General features: G+C 40.0%; 1 protein-coding gene across 1 annotated transcript in view; it reads left to right on the top strand.

Annotated features, from left to right (window-relative positions):
* Positions 1 to 5,724: 5,724 nt before the first annotated feature.
* GLRB (glycine receptor beta) overlaps positions 5,725 to 23,260 on the top strand; it is an 80,906-nt gene continuing 63,370 nt past the window's right edge. The window contains exons 1-2 of the mRNA XM_059923864.1: positions 5,725 to 5,831; positions 8,043 to 8,193. Of these exons, the coding sequence (XP_059779847.1) occupies positions 8,072 to 8,193 (122 nt within the window). The 5' untranslated portion in view covers positions 5,725 to 5,831; positions 8,043 to 8,071. The remainder of the gene's footprint in view (positions 5,832 to 8,042; positions 8,194 to 23,260) is intronic.

Raw genomic sequence — 23,260 nt, forward strand, 5'->3', positions numbered from 1 at the left:
GAATGAAAGACTCAACACACACAGAAAAGGCAGGAATGAGCGAGAGAAGGCACGAGAGAGAGAGAAGCATGATGTGAAAAAAATATATATGTTTATGTTAAAATATAAGTTTATATATATATTTTTAAATAACTGGGGAAATTTAATTATGGGCAGAATTTAGGTGATACTAAGGGATTCTTCATTTTGTTAAGTGTGAAAATGACATTGTGGTAATGTGTGACGGTGTCTGGTTTCCAGAGATGCATATGGGAGCAAGTATTGAAATAACATGGCAATGCCTTTAACTACCTTTAAAAAGACACAGATAAAGCAAATGTTCAGTTATTGATAACTATTTTATGATGGCTATATGGGGGATTGCTGCACTGTTTAAATTCCAGGTCTATGTCTTTCTAACCGTAACCTTATTTACACTAACTCTTCTAGACAGAAAAATGGCTTCAATACAACTTTCTGTGCCTATTAAAAAAAACAAAAAGAATAAATAACTCACACAAACTGATCTGTGGATGACAGTTGCTCCATAATATCTATCTGGATGTTAAGAGCTTTGGTGAAAATCAGTGATTTTGATATCGTTAATATTGGACTAGCCTTGATAATGAAACTGTGTACAAGCTTCTGTGTCCTTCCTTTTTTTGAAGTAAAAGGCTGGGTCAAGAGTTAAGGATTAGGAATATGAAGATGTAGAAACAAAGGTTAGCTGTTGGGCTTGGAAACTGGTAACAATTTAGACTATAAACCAGCCACATAGCAGAATCACTGAACTCCCAGTTCCCTGAAAGATACAGATAAAGGCCCGACACACAGTCCTAGGTTGTTTTTATAGGAAGCAGACCCACCAGATGAAAACTGCTGACTGTAAGAACATAGACCCTAGACCATTTGAAACCAGAAGGTTGATGATGCTTGAAACCTCACCTTGATGCCAACCAAGCCGAGAATCGTGCATGAGCTAATCATGCACCCTGCAGCCCCTCCTTCACATGGCCTTTAAAACCCTTCCCTGAAAGCCATCAGGCAGTTCAGTTCTTTTGAGCATGAGGTGCCCATTCTCCTTGCTTTTGCCCTGCAATAAACGCTGTACTTTCCTTCACCACAACCCAGTGTCAGTAGTTTGGCTTTTCTGCACACCAGCAAGTGGACCCAAGTTTAGTTTGGTAACAATAACACTAACTAATCATTAAGTTCACTTGCTTTTTCCTAAGGCATATTCTTAAAGTATGGTAATAGTATCATGTCATTAACAAAGAGGTGAGTAATTTTTCCTCTTTTTTTGCTAAGGCCTTAGGACATACAGTATATCTAATTTATCTAAAAGCTGTATCACATAACGTCACTGCTTTTATAGTGAATATTCTGGCAAAACATTAAAATCTTGATATCCATACACCTCCAATCACAGATAGGTCCTCTCTATGGGGTAAGGGCCATGGTGGATTAATAGAAGTTACAGTGGCCTTTGATGGTTCGGAACTGTTTCCTCAATTGGATGAGACAGAATATAATACTCAAATTCATAAACAGGAGTTTCTTACTCATATTTCTACTTTTATTTTCTCAAAATTATATCACAGTTAATGTGTTTTGGCTGTATATAAATGTTATTTTGGATGTCATTAGCTATTATTAAATATAAAATTTACAGCCACACAAAAATATTTTTAGTGCCCAGCTTCCAAAATCAGACATACTTAGGTGCATAGCTCTCTCAATCATTTATTAGGAATGTTATTAACAAACTTGGGAAAAGTTATATGATGCCTTTGGATCTTTATCTATGAATGGTAATAAGAAGAGTATTGCCCTCATAAAGGTGGAGAGGAGATAATAAATTTATGCAGCACCTGGAAAATAGTACACCCTCAATCAATGAAAATGATAATTATTATTATTGCTATTATATGGAACAGAAAGAAAAATTAAGTGAAAAACAATTCACATATTCATTAATCTTTAGGACCAACCTGGCATTGGAAGTAAAATTCTGGATCTATACTAGAACAGCCTCTTTTACTTCAACTTCCTAAACTGTAGCCAGAATTCTGTACAAGCCAAGTCTATGTCTAAAAAATAAGCTGCTTTAACTCATGTGCAACTAAAACTGGAGCTTTAATGTTCTAATATGACATTAAAGGTGAAGTACTCCTATCTCTTCCCCTTCAACTCTATTATCCTGGAGAAATAAATTCCTTTTCTGAGCCTCTGGTTTTTCATAGATAATAAGTGTATTAAAATAACTTGCAGTCAGAGTGGAAATACATGAAATAGAGACCAAAAATAAACACCAATAGAAAAGATCGATGAAACTAAGACCTGCTTTTTTGAAAAGATAAACAAAATTAATAAACCTTTAGCCAGATTTATCAAGAAACAAAGAGGGCCCAGTAAATAAAATCAGAAATGAAAGAGAGGTTACAACTGATATCACAGAAATATAAACAATCATAGGGGAATACTATGAACAGTTATATGCCAATAAATTGAACAACCTAGAAGAAATGGGAATTCTTAAAAACATACAATGTTTCAAGGCTGAATCAGGAAGAAAGAGAAAATCTAATCAGACCAGTTACTGGTAGTGAAATCAAATCAGTTATCAAAAAACTCCAAACAAAAAAAAAGATAGCTTCACAGGGGAATTCTACCAAATGTTGAAAGAAGAGTTAAAACCTATCCATCTCAAACTATTCCAAAAAAGTGAAGAGGAAGGAACACTTCCTAACATATTCTTAGAGGCCAACATTATACTGAAACCAAAACCAGGAAAAGATACTACAAAAAAAGAAAACTACAGACCAATGTCCCTGATGAACATAGATGCAGAAATCGTCAACAAAATATTATCAAACCAAATTCAACCATACATCAAAAGGATCATACATCATGATAAAGTGGGATTTATTCCAGGGATGCAAGGATAGTTCAATATCCACAAATCATTCAATATGATACACCACATTAACAAAACAAAGAATAAAAAACACATGATCACCTCAATAGATGTGAAAAAGCATTTGTCAAAATTAAAAATCCATTTGTGATAAAAACTCCCAACAAAGTTGGTACAGAGGAAACATATCTAAACATAATAAAGGCCATTTATGACAAACCCACAGCTAACCTCAGACTCAATGATAAAAAGCAAAGCTTTTCCTCTAAGATCAGGAACAAGACGAGAATGCCCACTCTTGCCACTTCTATTTAACAAAGTACTGAAAATCCTAGCACAGCAATCAGACAAGAAAAAAAAATGAAAGATATCCAAGTTGTAAAGGAAGAAGTAAAACTGTCACTATTTGCAGATGACATGGTACCATATATAGAAAATCCAAAAGACCTCACCACAAAACTATTAGAACTAATTAATGAATTCAGAAATTTGCAGGATACAAAATCAGTATATAGAAATCTGTTCCATTTCTATACAGTAGTAATGAAATATCAGAAAGAGAAATTGAGAAAACAATCCCATTTACAATCCATCAAAAAGAATAAAATACCTAGGAATGCTTTCTTTAACCAAGAAAGTGGAAGATCTGTACTCTGAAAACTGTAAGACACTGATAAAAGTAATTGAAGACAGTACTAATAAATAAAGAGATACCCAGTATTCATATATTAGAAGAATTAATATTGTTAAAATATATTTTCTACCCAAAGCAATCTACAGAATCAATGCCACCCCTATCAAAGTACCCATGGCATTTTTCACAGAACTCTATAATCCTAAAATTTGTATGGAATCACAAAAGATCCCAAATAGCCAAAGCAATCTTGAGAAAAAAGGACAAGGCTGGAGGTACCACACTCCCATATTTGAAATGATATGACACAGTTACAGTAATCAAAACAGTATGGTACTAGCACAAAAACAGACACATAGATCAATGGAATAAAATAGAGAGCCTAGAAATAAACCCACACGCACATGATCAATTAATACGACAAAGGAGGCAAGAATACACAATGGGGAAAAGACAGCCTCTTTGATAAGTGGTGCTGGGAAAACTGGACAGATACACGTAGAAGAATGAAAGTAGAACATTTTCCCACACCAGATACAAAAATAAACTGAAAATGGATTAAAGACTTAAAATGTAAGCCCTGAAACCATAGAATTCTGAGAAGAAAACTTAGGCACTATGCTCTTTGACATTGGTCTTAGCAATATTTTTTGGATCTGACTCCTCTAGCAAAAGCAACAAAAGCAAAAATAAACCAATGGGACACAAACTAAAAAGCTTTTGCACAGCAAAGGAAACCATCAACAAAACGAAAGTGGAACCTACCGAATGGAAGAAGATATTTGCAAATGATATGTCCAATAAGGGGTTAATATCCAAAATATATAAAGAACTCATACAACTCAATATGAAAACAAACAAACAAACAAACAAACAACCCAATCAAAAAATGGGCAGAAGACCTGAATAGGCATTTTTCCAAAGAAGACATACAGATGGCCATCAGACACGTGAACAGACGCTCAACATCACTCATCATCAGGGAAATGAAAATCAAAACCACAATTAACTATCACCTCACCTGTCAGAACGGCTATCTTCAAAAAAGACAAGAAGTAACAAGTGTTGGCAAGAATGTGTAGAAAAGGGAACCCGCCTACACTTGGTGGGAATGCAAATTAGTGCAGCCACTATGGAAAACAGTATGGAGGTTCCTCAAAAATTTAAAAATAGAACTACCATATGACTCAGAAATTCCACTTTTAAGTATTTATGTGAAGAAAATTCAAAAAGATACATGCACCCCAATGTTCACAGCAGCATTATTTACAATAGCCAAGGTATGAAAACAACTTGTGTCCATGTTTATATGGTTTTAGTGATTCTGCTCAATGTAAGTGTGCTTAAAAGGTCAGGCTTGGAGAAATTGGAAATAAGACTCAGAGATGAAGTTAGATGCCAGGAGACTAGGCAAATGATGAAGTCACAGAAAATGTATGTTTGGTCCAAGAAGGTCATTTGTTAGTCTATTGTTTTTTTGTTCTTGTTGTTTGTTTGGTTGGTTTTTTTGTCTTTTCAAACTAATGGTCAAAAATAGACCCTAAACGATTCCAGCTCCTTGAAAGGGTTTTCCTTCTGATTCAACACTGCCCTCACCACCTCCGCCCGCATCGTCTCCAGCCCCTGGCGGGGACCACATTCTCCCGCTCAGACGTGGGGAGGGGGCGCTCGCGCGGCCGGGACACGCCTGCCCTCCCCGGCCCCGGCCCCATCTCCGTCCCCATCTCCGTCCCCAACTCTGTCCCCATCTCCGTGCCTAACTTCGTCCCCATCTCTGTCCCCAACTCCCCTTCTCCGTCCCCATCAACTCCGTCCCCAACTCCGTCCCCATCTCCGTCCACATCTCCGTCCCCACCTCCGTCCCCAACTCCACTTCTCCGTCCCCATCAACTCCGTCCCCAACTCCGTCCCCAACTCCGTCCCCATCAACTCCGTCCCCACCTCCGTCCCCATGAACTCCGTCCCCAACTCCGTCCCCATCTCCGTCCCCACCTCAGTCCCCATCTCCGTCCTCATCAACTCCGTCCCCATCAACTCCGTCCCCATCAACTCCGTCCCCATCGCTGTCCCCATCTCCGTCCCCAACGCCGTCCCCGCTCCGTGCCGCGGCCGCGCAGCGCCCCGACCACACAGGCGCGGACCACACGGCGCAGGCTCGGCGGCCGGAGCAGGCGCGTCAGCCGATCGCGGAGACGCGGGGACGCGGGGACGGAGACGCGGGGACGGGACGCAGCCGCTCCCCCCGCACCGGCGCGTCCGGCCCGAGCGCGCGTCCTCCGGGGCTGCGGGCGGGGCGCCAGGGTAAGTCGGCTCCGGGGGGAGGGGCGCGGGGCGCGGGGGTCCGGGGTGAGCATCGCCGCGGCGAGGCCGGGGCGCGGGGCGCGGGGGTCCGGGGTGAGCATCGCCGCGGCGAGGCCGGGGCGCGGGGCGCGGGGGTCCGGGGTGAGCATCGCTGCGGCGAGGCCGGGGCGCGGGGCTGCCGTGGCGGCGGGAGGCGGCGGCGGCGGCGGCGGCGGCGGCGGGAGCGCCCCCCGCGGGTCCGCGGTGCCGGCGAGCTTGGCCGCAGGGGCGCCGTCGGCGGCGTTTGGTCTGCGGGGCCGCCTTCGGGAGGTGTGGGTGGACGCCGAGGCACGGGGCGGCCTCCCTCTCTCCGCCCTGCAGACCTCCGGGACGGCCTCGGGCTTCCGGGCGCCGGGAGGGAGCGCGGCGCAGCCCCTGCGGCGTGGGCACAGGTGCGGGGCCGGATGCCGCCGCCGGCTGGGGTGCGGGGCGACCGCGGGCAGCTGTGGGCCTGCTGAGCCCCGTCGCCCTCGGGAGGGAGGAGTCCCCGCCTGCCTGCTTAGGGCTGCGAAGGGGAAACGTGAGGAGATGAGACTTCCGGGGCGGAGGAGAGAGGAAGAACGTGACACCGGGGAAGCCAGATGATGAGGGCGAGCTGGGGCTTCCGCGAGTGCGGAGGAGCGGACCGGTCTCTTACTCTGCAGGAAGCAGCGAAGGAGACTCTGCTTCTGGTGTGCGAATTAAGGATGCGGAAGAGGTTTAAATACTGCAGGGTTTAGCAGATGCTTAAAGGTGTTTTGTTTTTTTAATGCATCAGATAGGCAAGAATGTAATTCTCCTGGAGCAGGGAAAATGTTATTAAAATACAGCTAAGAAGAGTATTTGGAGGAGGCTGACTGTATTTGCTATTTTATTTCATACAATGTTGCCCGAATTTCTGGAGTCAGAAATCGTCATTTGAATGATAAATGTCAGTATCATGTGAGTAGGAAAGCCAAAAGCTAACTTAAATCAATGTGCACCTTTTTTGGGTAAAAGGTAACTTGCGAATTTAATGTACATAAATAAAAACAATGAATTTAGACAGTGAAACTGTTTGATAATAATTTTTTCTTTTTTCTCTATCAGTCCTTTAATAGAATTATCTTTTCTTCGAGAATAGTTTTATTGTTTTTGAAAAAATATACATGCAAAAGTCAAAGAACAGAGGAAATTTAAAAAACAAAACATCGATTTAAATGACCTAGCACGACGTAACCATCTTAAAACCGCGTAAACATCTTTCCATGGATCTTTCTAAGCATATATTGATATACTGTGCGATTCAATATCAATTTACAATTTTATGAAACTATACAGTAGAAATTTTTGCATACTTACCTTGTATTCCTCATAGGGGTCTTATTTTAATGAATGCATAGGGGTCTTATTTTAATGAAGCATTATTTAAACTAACTTTTACTATGAAACCATCACAAAATGTATAGTAAAGTATAACCACGTAGGGCCTCCCTGAGGGCCTCCCTGAGGGCCTCCCTGAGGGCCTCCCTGGTGGCGCAGTGGTTGAGAATCTGCCTGCCAATGCAGGTGACACGGGTTCGAGCCCTGGTCTGGGAAGATCCCACATGCCGCGGAGCAACTAGGCCCGTGAGCCACAACTACTGAGCCTGCGCGTCTGGAGCCTGTGCTCCGCAACAAGAGAGGCCGCGATGGTGAGAGGCCCGCGCACCGCGATGAAGAGTGGCCCCCGCTCGCCGCAACTAGAGAAAGCCCTCGCACAGAAACGAAGACCCAACACAGCCAAAAATAAATAAATAAATTGAAAAAAAAAAAAAGTATAACCACGTAGGTTTGAGCAATGAGAATTTTTTTTAAAGCCAAATAGCATTTATTCAAGTAAAACAAATCACAGACACTATACATGATTATACATGAAAACACACATGATATGATTTTAAAAGTCTAAAAGTGGACTTCAAAGATGGAACTTACAGAGTTTTTTCTTCAGAAGAGAAAGAATAGAAAATTATACTGAATATATTGAATAAGCTTAAAATATGATAAAATCTTAATGTTTACACCTGTATGCAAGACAGATGTTTGCCACGAGCAATGAGAAACTGATGTACAAGACACCCTTGTCCATTGGGTAGTAATGGTCGTACTCCTTAAAGAGTCGTGTAGTTACCATTTGCCTCATAAATGTAAACATTTTCTTGTTCTTTCTTGTAGATCGATCTCCTGAAGTTTAACTTTTCAAGATGAAGTTTGTATTGGTGGTGGCCTTTTTTATTTTAATTTCCTTGTGTGTTGAAGAAGCCTGTTCTAAAGAGAAGTCGTCAAAGAAAGGGAAGGGGAAAAAGAAGCAGTACCTATGCCCATCGTATGTTCTTCATGTCTTATATTCTTATACGGAGAAATATTATTGCATTTCTTATCAAAGTGGTTTATTGAAACACATGCCAACAGAACTTTCCCTATCAGAATTGCACCCATTTGTTTCATAGGTAGAAAGTGACAGAGTGAAGAGGGCTTTACAATGGGAAAGCTAATTCTCAGTATGATAAAGGTAAAGTTTTGTTCGTGCCCTGGGCTTCTGTAATTTTCATACATCTTTTATGAAAGTAGAAATATGTTACTATTTCTTTCTTACCCTGAATGTGCAACTTTCGTTGGTTACTGAGATTCCCTGCTTTGAGCAAATACCAGTTCAAAAAGTTGACTTTAAAAAAAAATACTCCTGAAATTGAATATTCATTTAAAAAATCAGATTGCTAGACTATGATTTTAAGGTCTATTTAATTCACATTAATGCACGGCAGGAGAAGACGTACATGGTAGATCCATTTTCCATTTCAGTGTTTATTTTTTGGGTAAAAGATTTATCTTAGGAAATGAGTATATTTCTCAAAAAATATGTCATTAAATTTGAAGTTACCTGTAAAAACAAAATCTAAATCCAATTCCCACTCCCTCCCCACCCAGAAAAAAAAGCAGCAACAAAATTTTATGGTTTGGACTCCATTTTTTAAAAAAATAAAGTGTTACTATTACTGGTGAATAACAGTAAATAATATCCAATAGTTAGAACAATTGAACAGTATATAAATCAATAACCTTCACAGAATATGTGCTTTTAAGTAGTAATGTTACAACATATGCAGTAATGTGGAGGAAGAATTAATTTGCTGGTACTGGTTATTTTTACATTAAGATTTCCTAAGTGCCATATTGATCTCAGGTAACATTATTCCCGCATCATCATTACTTAAATATTGATTATTATAGTTTCATAGATGTTCCATAAGAATTATTAAGGTACCTTCTGGGAAGTAAATTTTGTAAAGAAAGGATATTAGAGTTGGTATTTCGGAATGGACGTCTGTATGATTATGTGAGACGGAAGGTCTGGGGACGGTATGGTGACCCACATAAAGTCCCATAGTACAGAAAGCTCCCTGTTAAGAAATACCTCCTAGTTTTCAGCGTTCCAGTTACTGCTGCTTCCAGTCTACACAGCCTGACGTCAGGGCCAGGCTTCTGGGTGTGACAGGATGGCCCGACTGAGTGTGACTCATCTTCACAGATGAGAGTGTTTGAGCTGCGACCAGGAGACTAGCATTTTCGGGAACTGGACATGGTCAGGCCTTACTCTTCCCCAGTATAAGGACACCTTGTCGTATCTTGGATGTCCTTCATTTTAACGTTTAGTTTGATAAATCTTGGCATATTGATGTGAACTCCTGTATTTGTCTTGAAGGCACGCTGATCCTATGTGTGGAGTCAGACCATCTGTGGTCAGTCGGGTTCCGCTCTCTGTGGAAGCTCATGGGGCTCCTGTCTCCCTCGCCCCAGCCCTGCTCCCCCCCCCCCACCCCGTATCCCGTCAAATGTCATGAATCACAGCTCTGAATATGGCAACTGCAAGCCTTACGGCTGCCGTGTACCTCACAAGAGTCTTTAGAGGGCATCCTGTTTCTTCCCAGAACTGCGCTGTTGCCTCATATGTAAACTGACTGTATATGCTTAGGCTGTCTCTGGTTAGGACAGATTTTTAACGTTAAATCTGGTAGATAAAGAGTGAAACAATGAAGGTTCTCTTTGGTGCACACGGAAACCTCCAAGGGGAAGGCCCACCATACACGTGGTGCGCGCGTATCGCAGTGTTTCACGTACGTTGAGAAATTCAAAGTTTTATCTCTGAAATTTTCTACCACGGTTTTCAAATCTTGATTATATTACTTACTTTCTTGCAATTATGAGACTGAGTAAAGCTTTATTAACAGTAGCCCTGGTGATGCTGCCCCAGATCCAGCTTATTAAAAAGCCAGACGTACTTTGGAGAATTACGTTTGTGTATTTTTTGTTTGAGCATTTCACTAAGAGTTTTGATTTCATGGTCACTGAACTTCTGAAGACTAAGGTTTTCTCTGGCTATTGTTGGATCCATTGTATTAAATTTCTTTGGATATCCAGGTTGGGAACCTCAGTTATAATAACGGGCTGAGAAAGAATATGCAAATTATTTGCTTCTCAGCGGATGGTCCAGTTTGCCCATCTTGTGTAAGCTGATTAAGCATAAAACATCTTGATTAAGAGGAATATTTGAGATCACGAAACCCGGAAGTTACGTACAGGCTTCCATATACTCCTCAATATGGTGAAATTTTGCCCAGTGATGTTCTGATTTCTTTACATTTTTTTCTGAATAGAAAGTTGAAGAGCAATGGTGTTGAATGGATATATGCAGTTGATGTGTTGTGCACGTGTAGTAAACAGGAGCAGAAACTTCCCTTTTTATTCTTGTAAGATTGGAAATAAGAGGAAAACTGTTTCTAAATGTAGAAAGGGCTTAGGACCCTTCGTATTCTAGGTTGATGTGGAGCTTGAATCGTATGATACACTCTCCCTGGCTCTTTATTATTTTTTTAACCTTTAATTGTTTTGAGAAGCTCGAAAATGATAAATTTATGCTATTATTCATTGTTTTTTTGGTGTGTAACCGGAGCAGCAGTACCACTTTGACAAACTACCTGATAAATTTGAGTTCCAAAATTTTAGAAATTTAGTAGATATTAATAAATACAAAATAAACTTTAAATTAGAAGCTATGTTTTAGATTAAGTCCTTGGACACGGTTTAGCTTTCTGTTTTAAAGCTTGAATTTGACACTGACCTGAATCTGTTGGTCTTCTGATTTCCTATGCATGGTGCCTCAGCGATTTTGTCCAAATCTCTGGCTGTGACTCCATCTCTGCACTGTTAACGCCGAAGGTGCTGTACGCAGCCCAGCCTCGCTGAAGAATGCACCCAGACATCCACCATTTCTACCTGGTTATCCCATCTTGATCTTAAAACTCAATTCAAAATGATAAAGCCCGAGTACAGAAATCCTCCCCACCTCTCCTAATACAGTGTTTCCATTTGCATCCAAACTCAGGTCCTAGGGATCACCTGGGACCCCTCTTTCTACCTTAGCTCCTCAAGTCCAGTCGTTGCCGAGACTTCCGCGTTCAGAGTCTGTGCCACCTTGGAAGTGTGTCCCTCACTTCCTTCCCCATCGTGACGCTGCTGTCGCTTCTCCCGCCAGCCTTTCTGGCGAGCTCTTTATTAGTCTCCTCTCCTTGTCTTCCTCCACCAGTTCCTACCCCGCCCTGACCCTAGACTGCATTTTCCTCAGTGCACTCACACCACTCCAGCGCTTAGAGCCCCCCGAGGGGCTCCGTAACCTGCGGAAAAGGTTCTGATTTCTTGGCTCCGCACACACAACTCTTGCTGAACTGGCCTCTGACTCCCCCCGGCTGTATCTTTCCATCCCGGCCACGCCCTTACTCGAGTCTCATACACGCTTGGTCTTTCACACCTCCGAAGTGTTCTTCCCTTTACCAAAATGCCAGAGGTTTCCTTCTTCCATTAGTTAACCCCTGCCTCAGTGGTCTTATGAAAGTCCACAGCTGTACATACCACGCGTTCGCTGTCGACTCCTGTATCTGTGTGCCCGGCCCAGATCTCTCAGGAGAGCGCCACATCCAGACATCCAACACTTTAATCTGACTGTCCCGTAATGACCTTACACTCAAACTTTGTTGTCTACTTTGGGAAACCTTTCCTAATCCTGACAGTCTGACTTAGACAATCACACTCTGTGCCTTCGTGGTTCCCTAATTGCCTATCCTGCTTATAAAACTATGTGGTGATATCAGCTGTAATTGTCTGCTTCCCCTACTAGATTGTAAACTCCGTGAGGGCTGTGTCTTATTGACTTAGTCACCAGAGATCAACATCGTGCCTGGTACAAAATGTACATGCAATCAACATTTGTTGAAAGAGTGAATACAAACTCAAGATCGTTGACCCGTACAAGTCACTGTATCTGGATTTTGTTACAGTACTTGAAAATAATTTATATGATCTCTCTGGACAGTATGTAGACATATAGTCTCAATATAAGGAGAAGAAGGTAGTTAATGTCTAGGTTATTGGTAGAGCGTCTTCAGCCTGGATGATGGTTCCTGGTGAAAGTTTGGCCTCGTGATAAACATCGTATCATGACTAAAATAAACTATACAGAGGAAACATCCAGATGGAGAGTAATGTGATACTGAAACACATGGTGGGTATGTGAGACAGAATTAGGATCTAATATGACCTTGAAGGTCCAAAGCGATGGGCTGAATCTAACGAGATTGAAGTATAAAGTGCACTTTGGTTCAGAAATCATGTGTGCAAGTATAGGATGGGGAAAGCAGTGTGGCCGAACACATTTGGAAAAAATATTAAATAGTGTTGTAACCGTAATACAAATGAATAATAATATACTATAGTATAGTATAATATGATATAATATGATATATAATACATATACCTGATGCAGATGAGTAACTCTGTACACTATCTTTCCATCCCAGCTAAATATAACTATATATATAGTTACTTAAGAAAGAAATTAGTGTTCTTATTTTATGAATTCTGTGTTAAGCGTATTACTAGCCTTAAAAGAATTATATTATTTAAAGCAGGACTTACAGAGATTTCTGCACTGTGCTGGTCTGTACCTTCAGGGGAGAGAAATAAGAATAGTTGAGGTAATTAAAATAATGTCATATTAGGAAGTGCCGAAGGAACTGAGGTATTTGACAGTTATCTTCAGTTTTGTGAAAACTTGTGATTTAGATGACAAAGTAGACTTTGCTGCTTGGCACCAATACTTACAACCAGGACTAATGAGTAGAACCATGAGAAGGGATATTTTTGGCTCCAAATTAGCAAGAACTTTCTAATAGCATTCTGCCAGATATAATTGCCCGGGAACAGAGGCAGTGGAGCTCACAGCGACCCCAAGCACTCCGCCATGGGGGATAATTACTTGCAGGCATATTTGATAGAAAGTTTGAGCCTTGGGTAGGTAGTTTGGCCAGACAGCGGTGTTTAAGGACATTTCCATTTGTGAGATTTTTAAGAGTCTTTGATTCTAATATATTGTATGTGATGACGGTCTTACGATTATCCAATTGCAGAATGTTATAGAAAGAATCACCTTTTAAAAATTTAATCTCCATCCAGATTTAAATAGCTTGGCCGCTATTTTTGGTGCATTGTAGAGAGCTCTACCATATAAAATAAGTATATCTTGGTCTAATAGTAAGGATTTAAAAACTTGCAGTGGTAGCATTTCTTCTTGAAATTTCACGAGTAATCAGGTTTTTTGAATATCTTTCAAACTCAGACCATCTTTTCTCTTTTCTGACCTAAACCAATCGGAATAAATATGTCAAGCTACTGTTAATCTCAAGAAATAATGATTGAGGGATGACGAATATTAATTATCTAATCAATGCCTGCCATAATTGATAAGAAGAAGGCATAGGTTTATGGATTTGTGTTTATATGTCTATTGTATATGAAACCAGAACATTCTGAAATATACTTTCAGAATTCTTGATTGAATGAACAAAAACAAAACAAAACAGAACTATCTGAACCAAAACCAAAGCATTATGTGTCATTTCTATTTGTGCTCATAGCAGACACAATAACACTTTTTAATACTGAATTTGGCCCGACTGTAACCTCTTGACACATACTGACATTTTTGTCATCGCTGAGTTAGGAAACTTTGTACCATTTGTTGAGGACTGTTTGAATTTCAGGCATCTGATAGCTCACCGTAAGTGTAACTAATTTGCTTACAAGTTACATTTGAAATCTTTCTCCCATTTTGGGCCCAGACTTGTATCTTAGGTGTGAAGAAGCATCATAAGAAGCCCTTAATTGATACTTGATGAGGGCTGCTATTATTTATATGACTGTTCGGTCACTTCATCTTAATGATCTTTCCTCCAAACTGTTGGTACTCTAGCTTTAAAATCATGACATGAAGATTTATGGTTCTGTGTGTGTAATGAGAAACAATATGACTACTTTTTATTAGTTTGTTCACAAGCTAAAAATGTTGTGTGTGTATAAATGTGTTTGATACCAATATGAGATTTTTTTTTGTCTCCTTCAGAGATATACCATTTAATGGTAGTATTTGTGGACATCAGTTCTGTGTAGTAAGAAGGGTTGGGTTAAGTATAATGTTAGCCATTTTCTTCCTATCCTGATTTTATTACCTGTTATTCATTAATAGAATGGATTGATTTCAGTTTAGTTCCATTTTCTTACTTCCTAATGGAAATGTTCAAGATAAATACATTGGCCCAAAAATGAAAGGCTGATTGGAAACGGATATGGAGAATCTGTACAATGGATACAATTGAAAACTGCCTGTATTATTATTACTATAAAAAAGGTAGATCAAATTTTTCATTGATGGGCAGTTATGTATTTTCTTACTACCTAACGAACAATTCTGATTTAATGGCATGATATTACTTTGCAGTCAATTGAATTAATGATCTTCCCTTTCCAAATAATCTCCTAGGTTTTGAAATCGGCATCCTCATTATTTTAGTTATTCGGGCATGAAACTTAAATGGAACCTGTTTTCTCTTAAAATGATCTCCTGTGTCTGTCCTGTTCATTGCCTCTCCACTTACCGTCATTTTCAACATAGTCTGTTACAATAGTTTCCTAATTACTTGCCGTATTTTTTTCCCCGCTCATTATTATTCACCTTACATACCGTTTCCATTTTCATCTTGTTAATCTTATGTTCCAGACCCACAATGTCCAGACCCACAATGTTCCTGCCCTCAAGGATCCAGGGCAGACTGTCACTCTGACTTTCAAAGGTCTCTCTGATTTACATGCGGAACTTTGTGCGAAACTACTCTCTCATCTTAGAAAGGCTGATCTGTCCTCGTGCCAACCTGCCACTGCTTATGCTTAGACATGCTTATGGTTATAGAGCGACAACCTCCTCTTAATCTACGCAGTCCTTCAGGGCTCATCTCAGTCATTACCTTGCCTGATGAAACCTTTTAAACGATTAGAAGTGTTCACTGAAAGTAAGATTAGTGCAAATTATTAGCATGCTATGGCTGTTAGTGCATTGAGGTCTTGGACCTTGATAGAAGTACAGTGTTTGCAGAAAAAAAAGGGTTAATTTCGTGGTGGGTATATCATACCTGGAACATTGTGTTGAATTCTGGTTGCATTCGTTTGTGAGGATTGGACTTACATGGGAGTTTGTTCAGAGAATCATGACCAGCGTTTGCAGGAACATGAAAGTCTGTGGTTTGATAGGTTTACCATGGGTTATTTTAAGAGTAGATGAGTAATCCCCCGTTTTGAGGACTTTTCATATAATATGAACTAGAATTCATATTTAGACCTCAAGTTATAGAACCAAGACCAAAGAGAGAAACATAGAGGAAGACATTTCCATTTGGAAGGGTAGGATATAACTATCCAACGATATAACTTATCCAAGGATTTCCTTGGGAGGTTCTTTGTCACCAGAGTGACGAACATAGCTTGGGTAGGGACACTACCTAAACGAAGCATCACTGGGAAGTTGCCGAATTTAAAAGTTCTTTTCACCAGGGTTTCATGAGCTTATGATTAGAGCTAAAATTAAACTCCCTCTTCTTGATCTCTTAGAATCCTTTTTGTGCATCCTGTATGTTTTGACACTTGATTAGATTTAATAGTAATAGTCTTCCTATGATGTCTTTTATTTTCTAGTTGAAATGTATATATTGTGTTAACTCTTTAGCCAAATTATAAATACTTGAGATGAGATGGCTCTCCCTCTCTATCCACTTTCATTACAGTATATCCACTTTCATTTAGTAAGCATAAGTGAAGCTCTGATTGAAGGAATTTTGAAGTAGGAAGAATATATATATACCCACACACTTTCATAAAGATACACACTTTCATATATATATAGTTTCATATTCTGCCTACTTCAATGTTCTTTGCATTTCAGCTACGTTTATACTTACTAAATCAAATGGGTGACTGATCAAATAGAAAAATCATAAATTAATCTTTTGATGGGTCAGTGGCTCACTGGGACCATGTTTAGAGATCACCTTGAAACATGCATTGTTTAAAATTCCCTTTGTATGTCTGCTTAGTCTATATGGATAAAACCTTGTCATCTGGGAGAAAGCCCACTGCTGTATCTCAATTAGGACTCTTGCTGATGGGCTTTATAACTTTCAGTAAGTCATTTAATTTATTTGGGTCTCAATTTTCTCATTCTTATGGTGAAAAGTTTCATCTCAGTAGTTTCCTAATTTCATTCATTCATTCCAGCTCTATCTATTATGATGCAGTCAAGTTTTATTTATGATTGTTTTGCTACTTTTATATTCAGGGCTAACTATTCCTGTTTTTGTCAAGATTTTTCATTTTCTGATTTAGAACTAGACAAGCCTAACCAATGGAAAGAGAATACACAAAATTCTGTTTCTTAAGCAAGTTAATTACTAAGGGATCTAATTGCAGAGTTGACTTATCAAAATGTAGGTATGTAACCATCCTCCCAAGTAGAAGAATCACATGTGTGCAAGGTGAATTGTACCCATTCTTAGCTCTATAATTTTTCACAAACTGAGGAATTTGACTTACAAAAATGTGTCCTATGTTTGTCTTTTGTTTTCTTTTGGAGGTGAATAATTTCTGTAATGTAGTAAAGGATAGCATATCTTTGCCAAAGTCTCTTGTATTCTTCTTGAGCTACTACCTGAAAAAAGCACAACACTGCGGTCCTCCAGAGAGCAGAGAGCACATCATAAATGAGTTCCTTTGCCCTCAACATGGAAATTTACACTTAGAATTCAAGAAGCAAATTATTCAAATTTATGTACATACAAATAGCTCCTCTGAGAGATGATGTAAATAGGAAATTACCTTTCTAAGAGCTCTGATTGGAATAGCAGCAAACTAATGATTCAATCACTAATAGACTTTGTTGGAGAATGTGAAACATCTGACCTTTAGTAGTCCTCCTGTGAGAAAACAGTGGGAGGAATTCTTGATGATTCGGGGGAGTTTAGGACTCCACTCCCGAGAGTAACCTAATAGAAAAGGCCCACATTTAATGAGTGGCCTCGTAGCCTTGTTTGCATCTGTGTTCAGCTCTCAGTTACACCATGGACGTGGCTGCCGAGATAATCCGAAGGTCGTACTGCAACACCCTTTAATATCTCCCGGGAGTTCCATATGTATTTGACCGGAATATCTATGACATTTTCGGTTTCATTCTACAGATGTTGTTTGGAATCTTCACTGGTTTATTTTGTGTGTTGATGTAGCCTTGGCTGGGTCTTCATGGTGGTGCCTCAATTCTTCACTGGCCCTTAGTGGCTGCATGTTTCTCTTTCCCTAATAATGCTTTCAGTCCTTGATCAGTACCCCGTTCAGTCTTCACCTACGATACGAACTTATACTTTAAAGAAAAAAAATAGAAGTTGCTAGACTCGAGCTCACCCACCCCTCCATCTTCCCTCCAGAGCTGCCTGTGGCATCATCCTTTCTCTTCTCCTTGGCTCCTGACCGAGAGGAAGAGGGACGTCCTTTTCTCAGTCCCGGATTCCGTCCCCCACCCCCTTCTGAGACTCCCCCCACCACCACACTCTGCTTGCCCATGCTTCGTCGTCTTCTCTTCTTTGGCTCCTTTTTCTAAGGGCTTAAAAATACGCTGAAGCGTCGCCTACCTGAAAAAATGCATAGTTTTTTTGTTTGTTTGTTTGGCTGCACCGCGTGGCATGTGGGATCTAGTTCCCCGGCCAGGGATCGAATCCGCATCCCCAGCAGTGGAAGCGCGCAGTCTTAACCGCTGGACCGCCGGGGAGGTCCCAAATGCAGAGTTTTGTATTCCTATTTCATCAACTGTGTTTTTTCCTCTGTGTTCATTGTCACATTTCTTAAACTGACAGCCCACAATTCCAGCTCTAATTCACTATTTTTTCCTTTTCTTTACTTGAATTTCTTTGAATTACAAAAGCCAGACATTATTGTTGTAACAAAGGAAGCAGTAGAACCACTTAATTCTCCTGTTAGTATTGACTCCTGCCACCATTCTGGTTTTTGATGAAGATATTTATTTTATTCCTTTTAAGCAAATCTGCAGAATTTCTTTGGAGTCCTTACATTACTTGACAAGGATAAATGATTGTCTTCTGCTTCCCGAAGTGATCTCTTACCCCCAACCCCTCCGCCCTGATTTGCCTTCCAGCTTTGCATCTGCCTCTCCCGCTACCCCTGATTAGACACCTTCCCAGCTATTCTTTTTTGTCTGTCCAGAAATAGTGGGTTGTACCACATACTCATATCCTGGATGTTGCTAGATGTTCATCTTGGTCCTTTTAGCTTCTTACTTATCGCTCTTTCCCTGAGTAATTTCTACCTGTGTCTGTGGTTACACGCACATCCTTATCTCCAGGTGTAACTACTCTTGCGAGTTCCAAGTCATTATTTGTAACTTGCTACTGGACCTCAGAGTTAATGTATCAGACCAGCTGTGCCATCAGCCTTCCTCAGCTCCGCACCCAGCCTTTCATGAGAAACGGCTGAAACATCTTCCATTCTGTCCCGGACGTTCACCTGGATCATCTCATCAGTTACTCATTCGGTTGATTCTTGCTCAGAAATGACTCTTGCATCTGGCTATTTCTCCGCATCTCAACGGGTGTGGTCCTTGTTGGGTTCTAATCATTTCCCCTTGAATCTGTTGTTTCAGGGACTTCCCCACACTCCTGAATTCCATCCTGTCCTCTGTAGTTCGTCCTCTATAACAGCGGCTCTCAAACTTTGGTCTCAGGACCGCTTTACAATCTGAAGCATCTTTAAGGACACAGTGAGCTTTAGTTTGTATGGGAGTTATCTATTGATGTTGCCTTGTTATAAATTGAAACAGAAATTTTAAAAATGTTTATTAAATTACCTAAAATATACTAATTGCAGATTAACATGAATAACTTATTTTTATGAAAATTAACTATATTTTCAAAAATAACAAAATAGTGAAGAGAGTGGCATTGTCTTACAATGTACCTATCTGTTCAGTGGCTGGCATAATGGAAGACAGCTGAATTCTCATATCTGCTTCTGGATTCCGTTTGTTGTGATATATTGTTTTGGTTGAAGTAGGTGAAGAAAATATGACCTCATGCCGACATACAATTGGAAAAGGGAAGAGTATTTCAATAGCCTTTCTATAATTATGAATATTCCTTTTTAATGCCATGCCAAAATTTGACAAGTGATAGTTCCTTAAAAGTTAGTTGTGATGTAAAATCTGAAATCAGATCAGTGAACATTTTGTTCTCTGTTGTATTAAAATTTGCTTGTCTTGCATTTTGAATGGCTTTTTTTTTTTTTTTCCCAAACATGAATTTATAACATGCATCGCTCATTTGGAAAATATTGGTTTGCTGGGTTTTGCAGATGTTCCAAATGTTGACAGGTTTCATTATACAGTATCAAATAATCACATCCATTAACTATTACTTTCGATCTCATTGGAAAGTCTGTTAGTATCAGGAAGTTGTCAAGTTCATGGTGGTGAATATTAAGTTTTCTAAAATTCCGGTTGTTTGAAAACTCATATTTTATTACTGGCAGCAAATACTCTCATTAGTTTTTCTTGAACTTATAGTCTCTCTTCTTTCCCTTGTGAAAACTTTTTTGCCAAATATCCAAGTCTGAATCACTATAGGTTTTCCATGGTCTTCCATGAAAACAGTGTTGCATGAAAAGTCTCTTGTTCACTAGCAAGTGAAACTGTCATCCAAGTGCTGTTCTTTGGAACAATTATTGTAGTTTAGTTTTCTGTGCAGCAGAAGTGCTGTCTGGATACTTCCTATTTTTTTCATGCAGAATATTAAAATAATATGGATTTAAATTGCAAAATTTAATAAATTTAATATTTTTTACTGCTTCTTTAAGAACATGACATGGGAACACCATCTTTAACATCTTTTATTTATTTTTTTACTGCTGGTGTCTAGTGGTTAAGAATACGAACGCTCTTGCTACATAAAACTATTATTTTCCTGATTTGTGCACTGACAGTCTTATCCACTGTTGCTTGTGCAACATCAGTGCAAATGTCTGCAGAGTGAAACAAAGTAAATGTTGTTTTGAGGATGATGATGATGATGATGATGATGGAGATGAAGAGAATAGTTTGACTTTCTGGACGCTCGGAAAAGGTCTTGGGCACCTTCAGGTGTCTTTGGACCACACTTTGAGAACTGCTGTTTTCTAGTATCAACAGATTTGAGATGCTCATTGTATATCCAACCATGTATTTCTCTTTTCTTTTTTTTTTTTTTTAATTGGAGTATAGTTGCTTTACAATGTTGTGTTAGTTTCTACTGTACAGCAAAGTGAATCAGCTATACATGTACATATATCCCCTCTTTTTTAGATTTCCTTCCCATTGAGGTCACCAGAGATCACTAAGCAGAGTTCCCTGTGCTATACAGTAGGTTCTCATTAGTTATCTGTTTTAATACGTTGTAGTGTATATGTGTCAATCCCAGTCTCCCAATCCGTCCCAACCTCCCCTTTACCCCCTTGGTATCCATCCACACATCTGTTTTCTATGTGTGTTACTCTATTTCTGCTTTGCAAATAGGTTCATCTGTATGGTTTTTCTAGATTCCGCATATATGCATTAATAGATGATATTTGTTTTTCGCTTTCTGACTTCTTCACTCTGTATGTCAGTCTCTAGGTCCATCCACATCTCCACAAATGACCCAATTTCCTTCTTTTTATGGCTGAGTAATATTCCATTGTATATATGTGCCTGTATATATGTGCCACACCTTCTTTTCCTGCCATGTTGAGCTTCTCAGTGCCTCTCTGTTAGTCATCTGCTGTGTTCGCTGTGACCACCTCCTGGAATCTGCCCTCCCCCTTCCCTTTCCACCTGTTACCTGCTTCCTTATCCTTCCAGCCCAGCTCAGGAGTCACCTACTCTATTAAATCCCTACTCTAGACACAATTAAATGATAGAGAAATAAAATTAACATTGACAAATTTTAACGTGAAATTAGTTGAATCAATACAGGGGAGGAAGAATGGGAAGAATGGGGTTCTAGTTCACTCTGTTACTAACTCACTGTGTGTCCTCACATAAGTCACTCTGGACCTTAATAGTCCTGACCTGTAAAATGGAGGAATTACCAATAGGATGAATGAATTTTTCATGGTCATTAGGAGAGGAGTTTGTTTTGGAGTTTTAACATGCAGAAACAATGTTGTCTTGAGTCAGATGATCTTGGTTCTGTTCTAGGAAAGATCACTTAATACACTTGTGACCTTGAATAGGCAATCATTTTGCCTTGCCTGTGCTCAATTTTGTTACCTGTAAAATGGAAATGATAAATGCTATCTAATTTACAGCACTTATCTGATAGTATAACTTGACAATGTATATGAAAGTATTTTCTGAACTCTAAAAGTTCTGCAAAGTGGATTACCTGTGTTTGTGATATTAGAGTTTCTTTTAAAGAGCTCAGAGGAGCTTGCATGTTTTATATTATTCTAGGTCCCTTTTTTCTGTCATTACTTAAGCTAATTTTTACAGATGGAACACCTAATTTTACAGCTAGAAAATCCTGTGTCACCTTATTACACATCTTCTCCTTAGACTCAGGATATCAGGGCTGGGGTGGGTACAACTTGTGGCCTACCTTTCTGTGCAAGGGCAGTGCTGTGTGCTGTGGGTGGGACTCAGGACCTGGTGAATTCTCAGGCGATTCTATACAGCAGGCAGCTGCAATCTCCTTTTATATAAGAGCAACCTGTGTTGTGGAGAGTGTTTCTTAAGGTCATAAGGTTAGTCAGTGATATTCCAGTGATCTAATTCAGGTGGGAATTTTAGGCTCACTTTTTGGTTGTACGGCACATGTCATAGTTTATCCTGTTTATTTGGGAGGTGAGAACACTGAGGTCCCAGGAGGTAAGATGGCTTTGCCAGGGGCACAGCTGGGCGCCAGAGGGAAAGGTAGGCCTTCTGATTCCCAGTCCAGGTCTTTTTATGTGCTTTCTTGCCACATTGTATGTCTTTATTTAGTTGTTACCCTCACCAGTAAGACCATCTCTTTCTTTATCTTGATTTCACTTTGTGTATTTTCAAGCAACATATTAGATTTACTTGGGCTTTTACTAAGACTTAAACCTCACTGAAGTACTTTCTCTTTTTTTTAAAAATTAAATTATGTATTTATTTATTTTATTTATTCATTTTTGGCTGCGTTGGGTCTTCATTGCTGTGCGCAGGCTTTCTCTAGTTGCGATGAGTGGGGGCTACTCTTCGTTGCAGTGTGCGGGCTTCTCATCGCAGTGGCTTCTCTTGTTGCGGAGCACGGGCTCTAGGCACGTGGTCTTAGTAGTTGTGGCTCCTGGACTCTAGAGCGCAGGCGCAGTAGTTGTGGCGCACGGGCTTAGTTGCTCTGCGGCATGTGGGATCTTCCCGGACCCGGGCTCGAACCCGTGTCCCCTGCATTGGCAGGCGGATTCTTAACCACTGCACCAACCAGGGAAGCCCTGAAGTCCTTTCTAAATAACAGAATGTGGCTTTCTGGCCTGTAATCTCAGAAGCTTCCTGTTCATGGATGTGTGTTCCACCTCATAAAAACTATCCTTAGTTTGATTAATGGTATTCAGTCTGGATGTTAGTGACCAATAGAGTTTTGTAAATTAGAATGCATTCTGAGTGACTATTTTCAGGAAATAGTATGTGATTCATTACCTCTTCCTGCTGAATGTACTTATACAATAAGATCTACAAAGGACATGGAGTATAAAACACATGGTTCTCTGCCTCTGTTTTCAAGAGAGAAAAAGCGATCCTTTGGTTAAACATGGCAGAGTAGAAGGATGTGCGCTCACTCCCTCTTGTGAGACCACTGGAATCACAACTAATTGCTGAACAATCATCGACAGGAAGACACTGGAACTCACCAAAAAAGATACCCCACATCCAAAGACAAAGGAGAAGCCACAGTGAGATGGTAGGAGGGGTGCAATCACAATAA

Source organism: Balaenoptera ricei, chromosome 5 (genome assembly GCF_028023285.1).
Source record: "Balaenoptera ricei isolate mBalRic1 chromosome 5, mBalRic1.hap2, whole genome shotgun sequence".
NCBI lineage: Eukaryota > Metazoa > Chordata > Mammalia > Artiodactyla > Balaenopteridae > Balaenoptera > Balaenoptera ricei.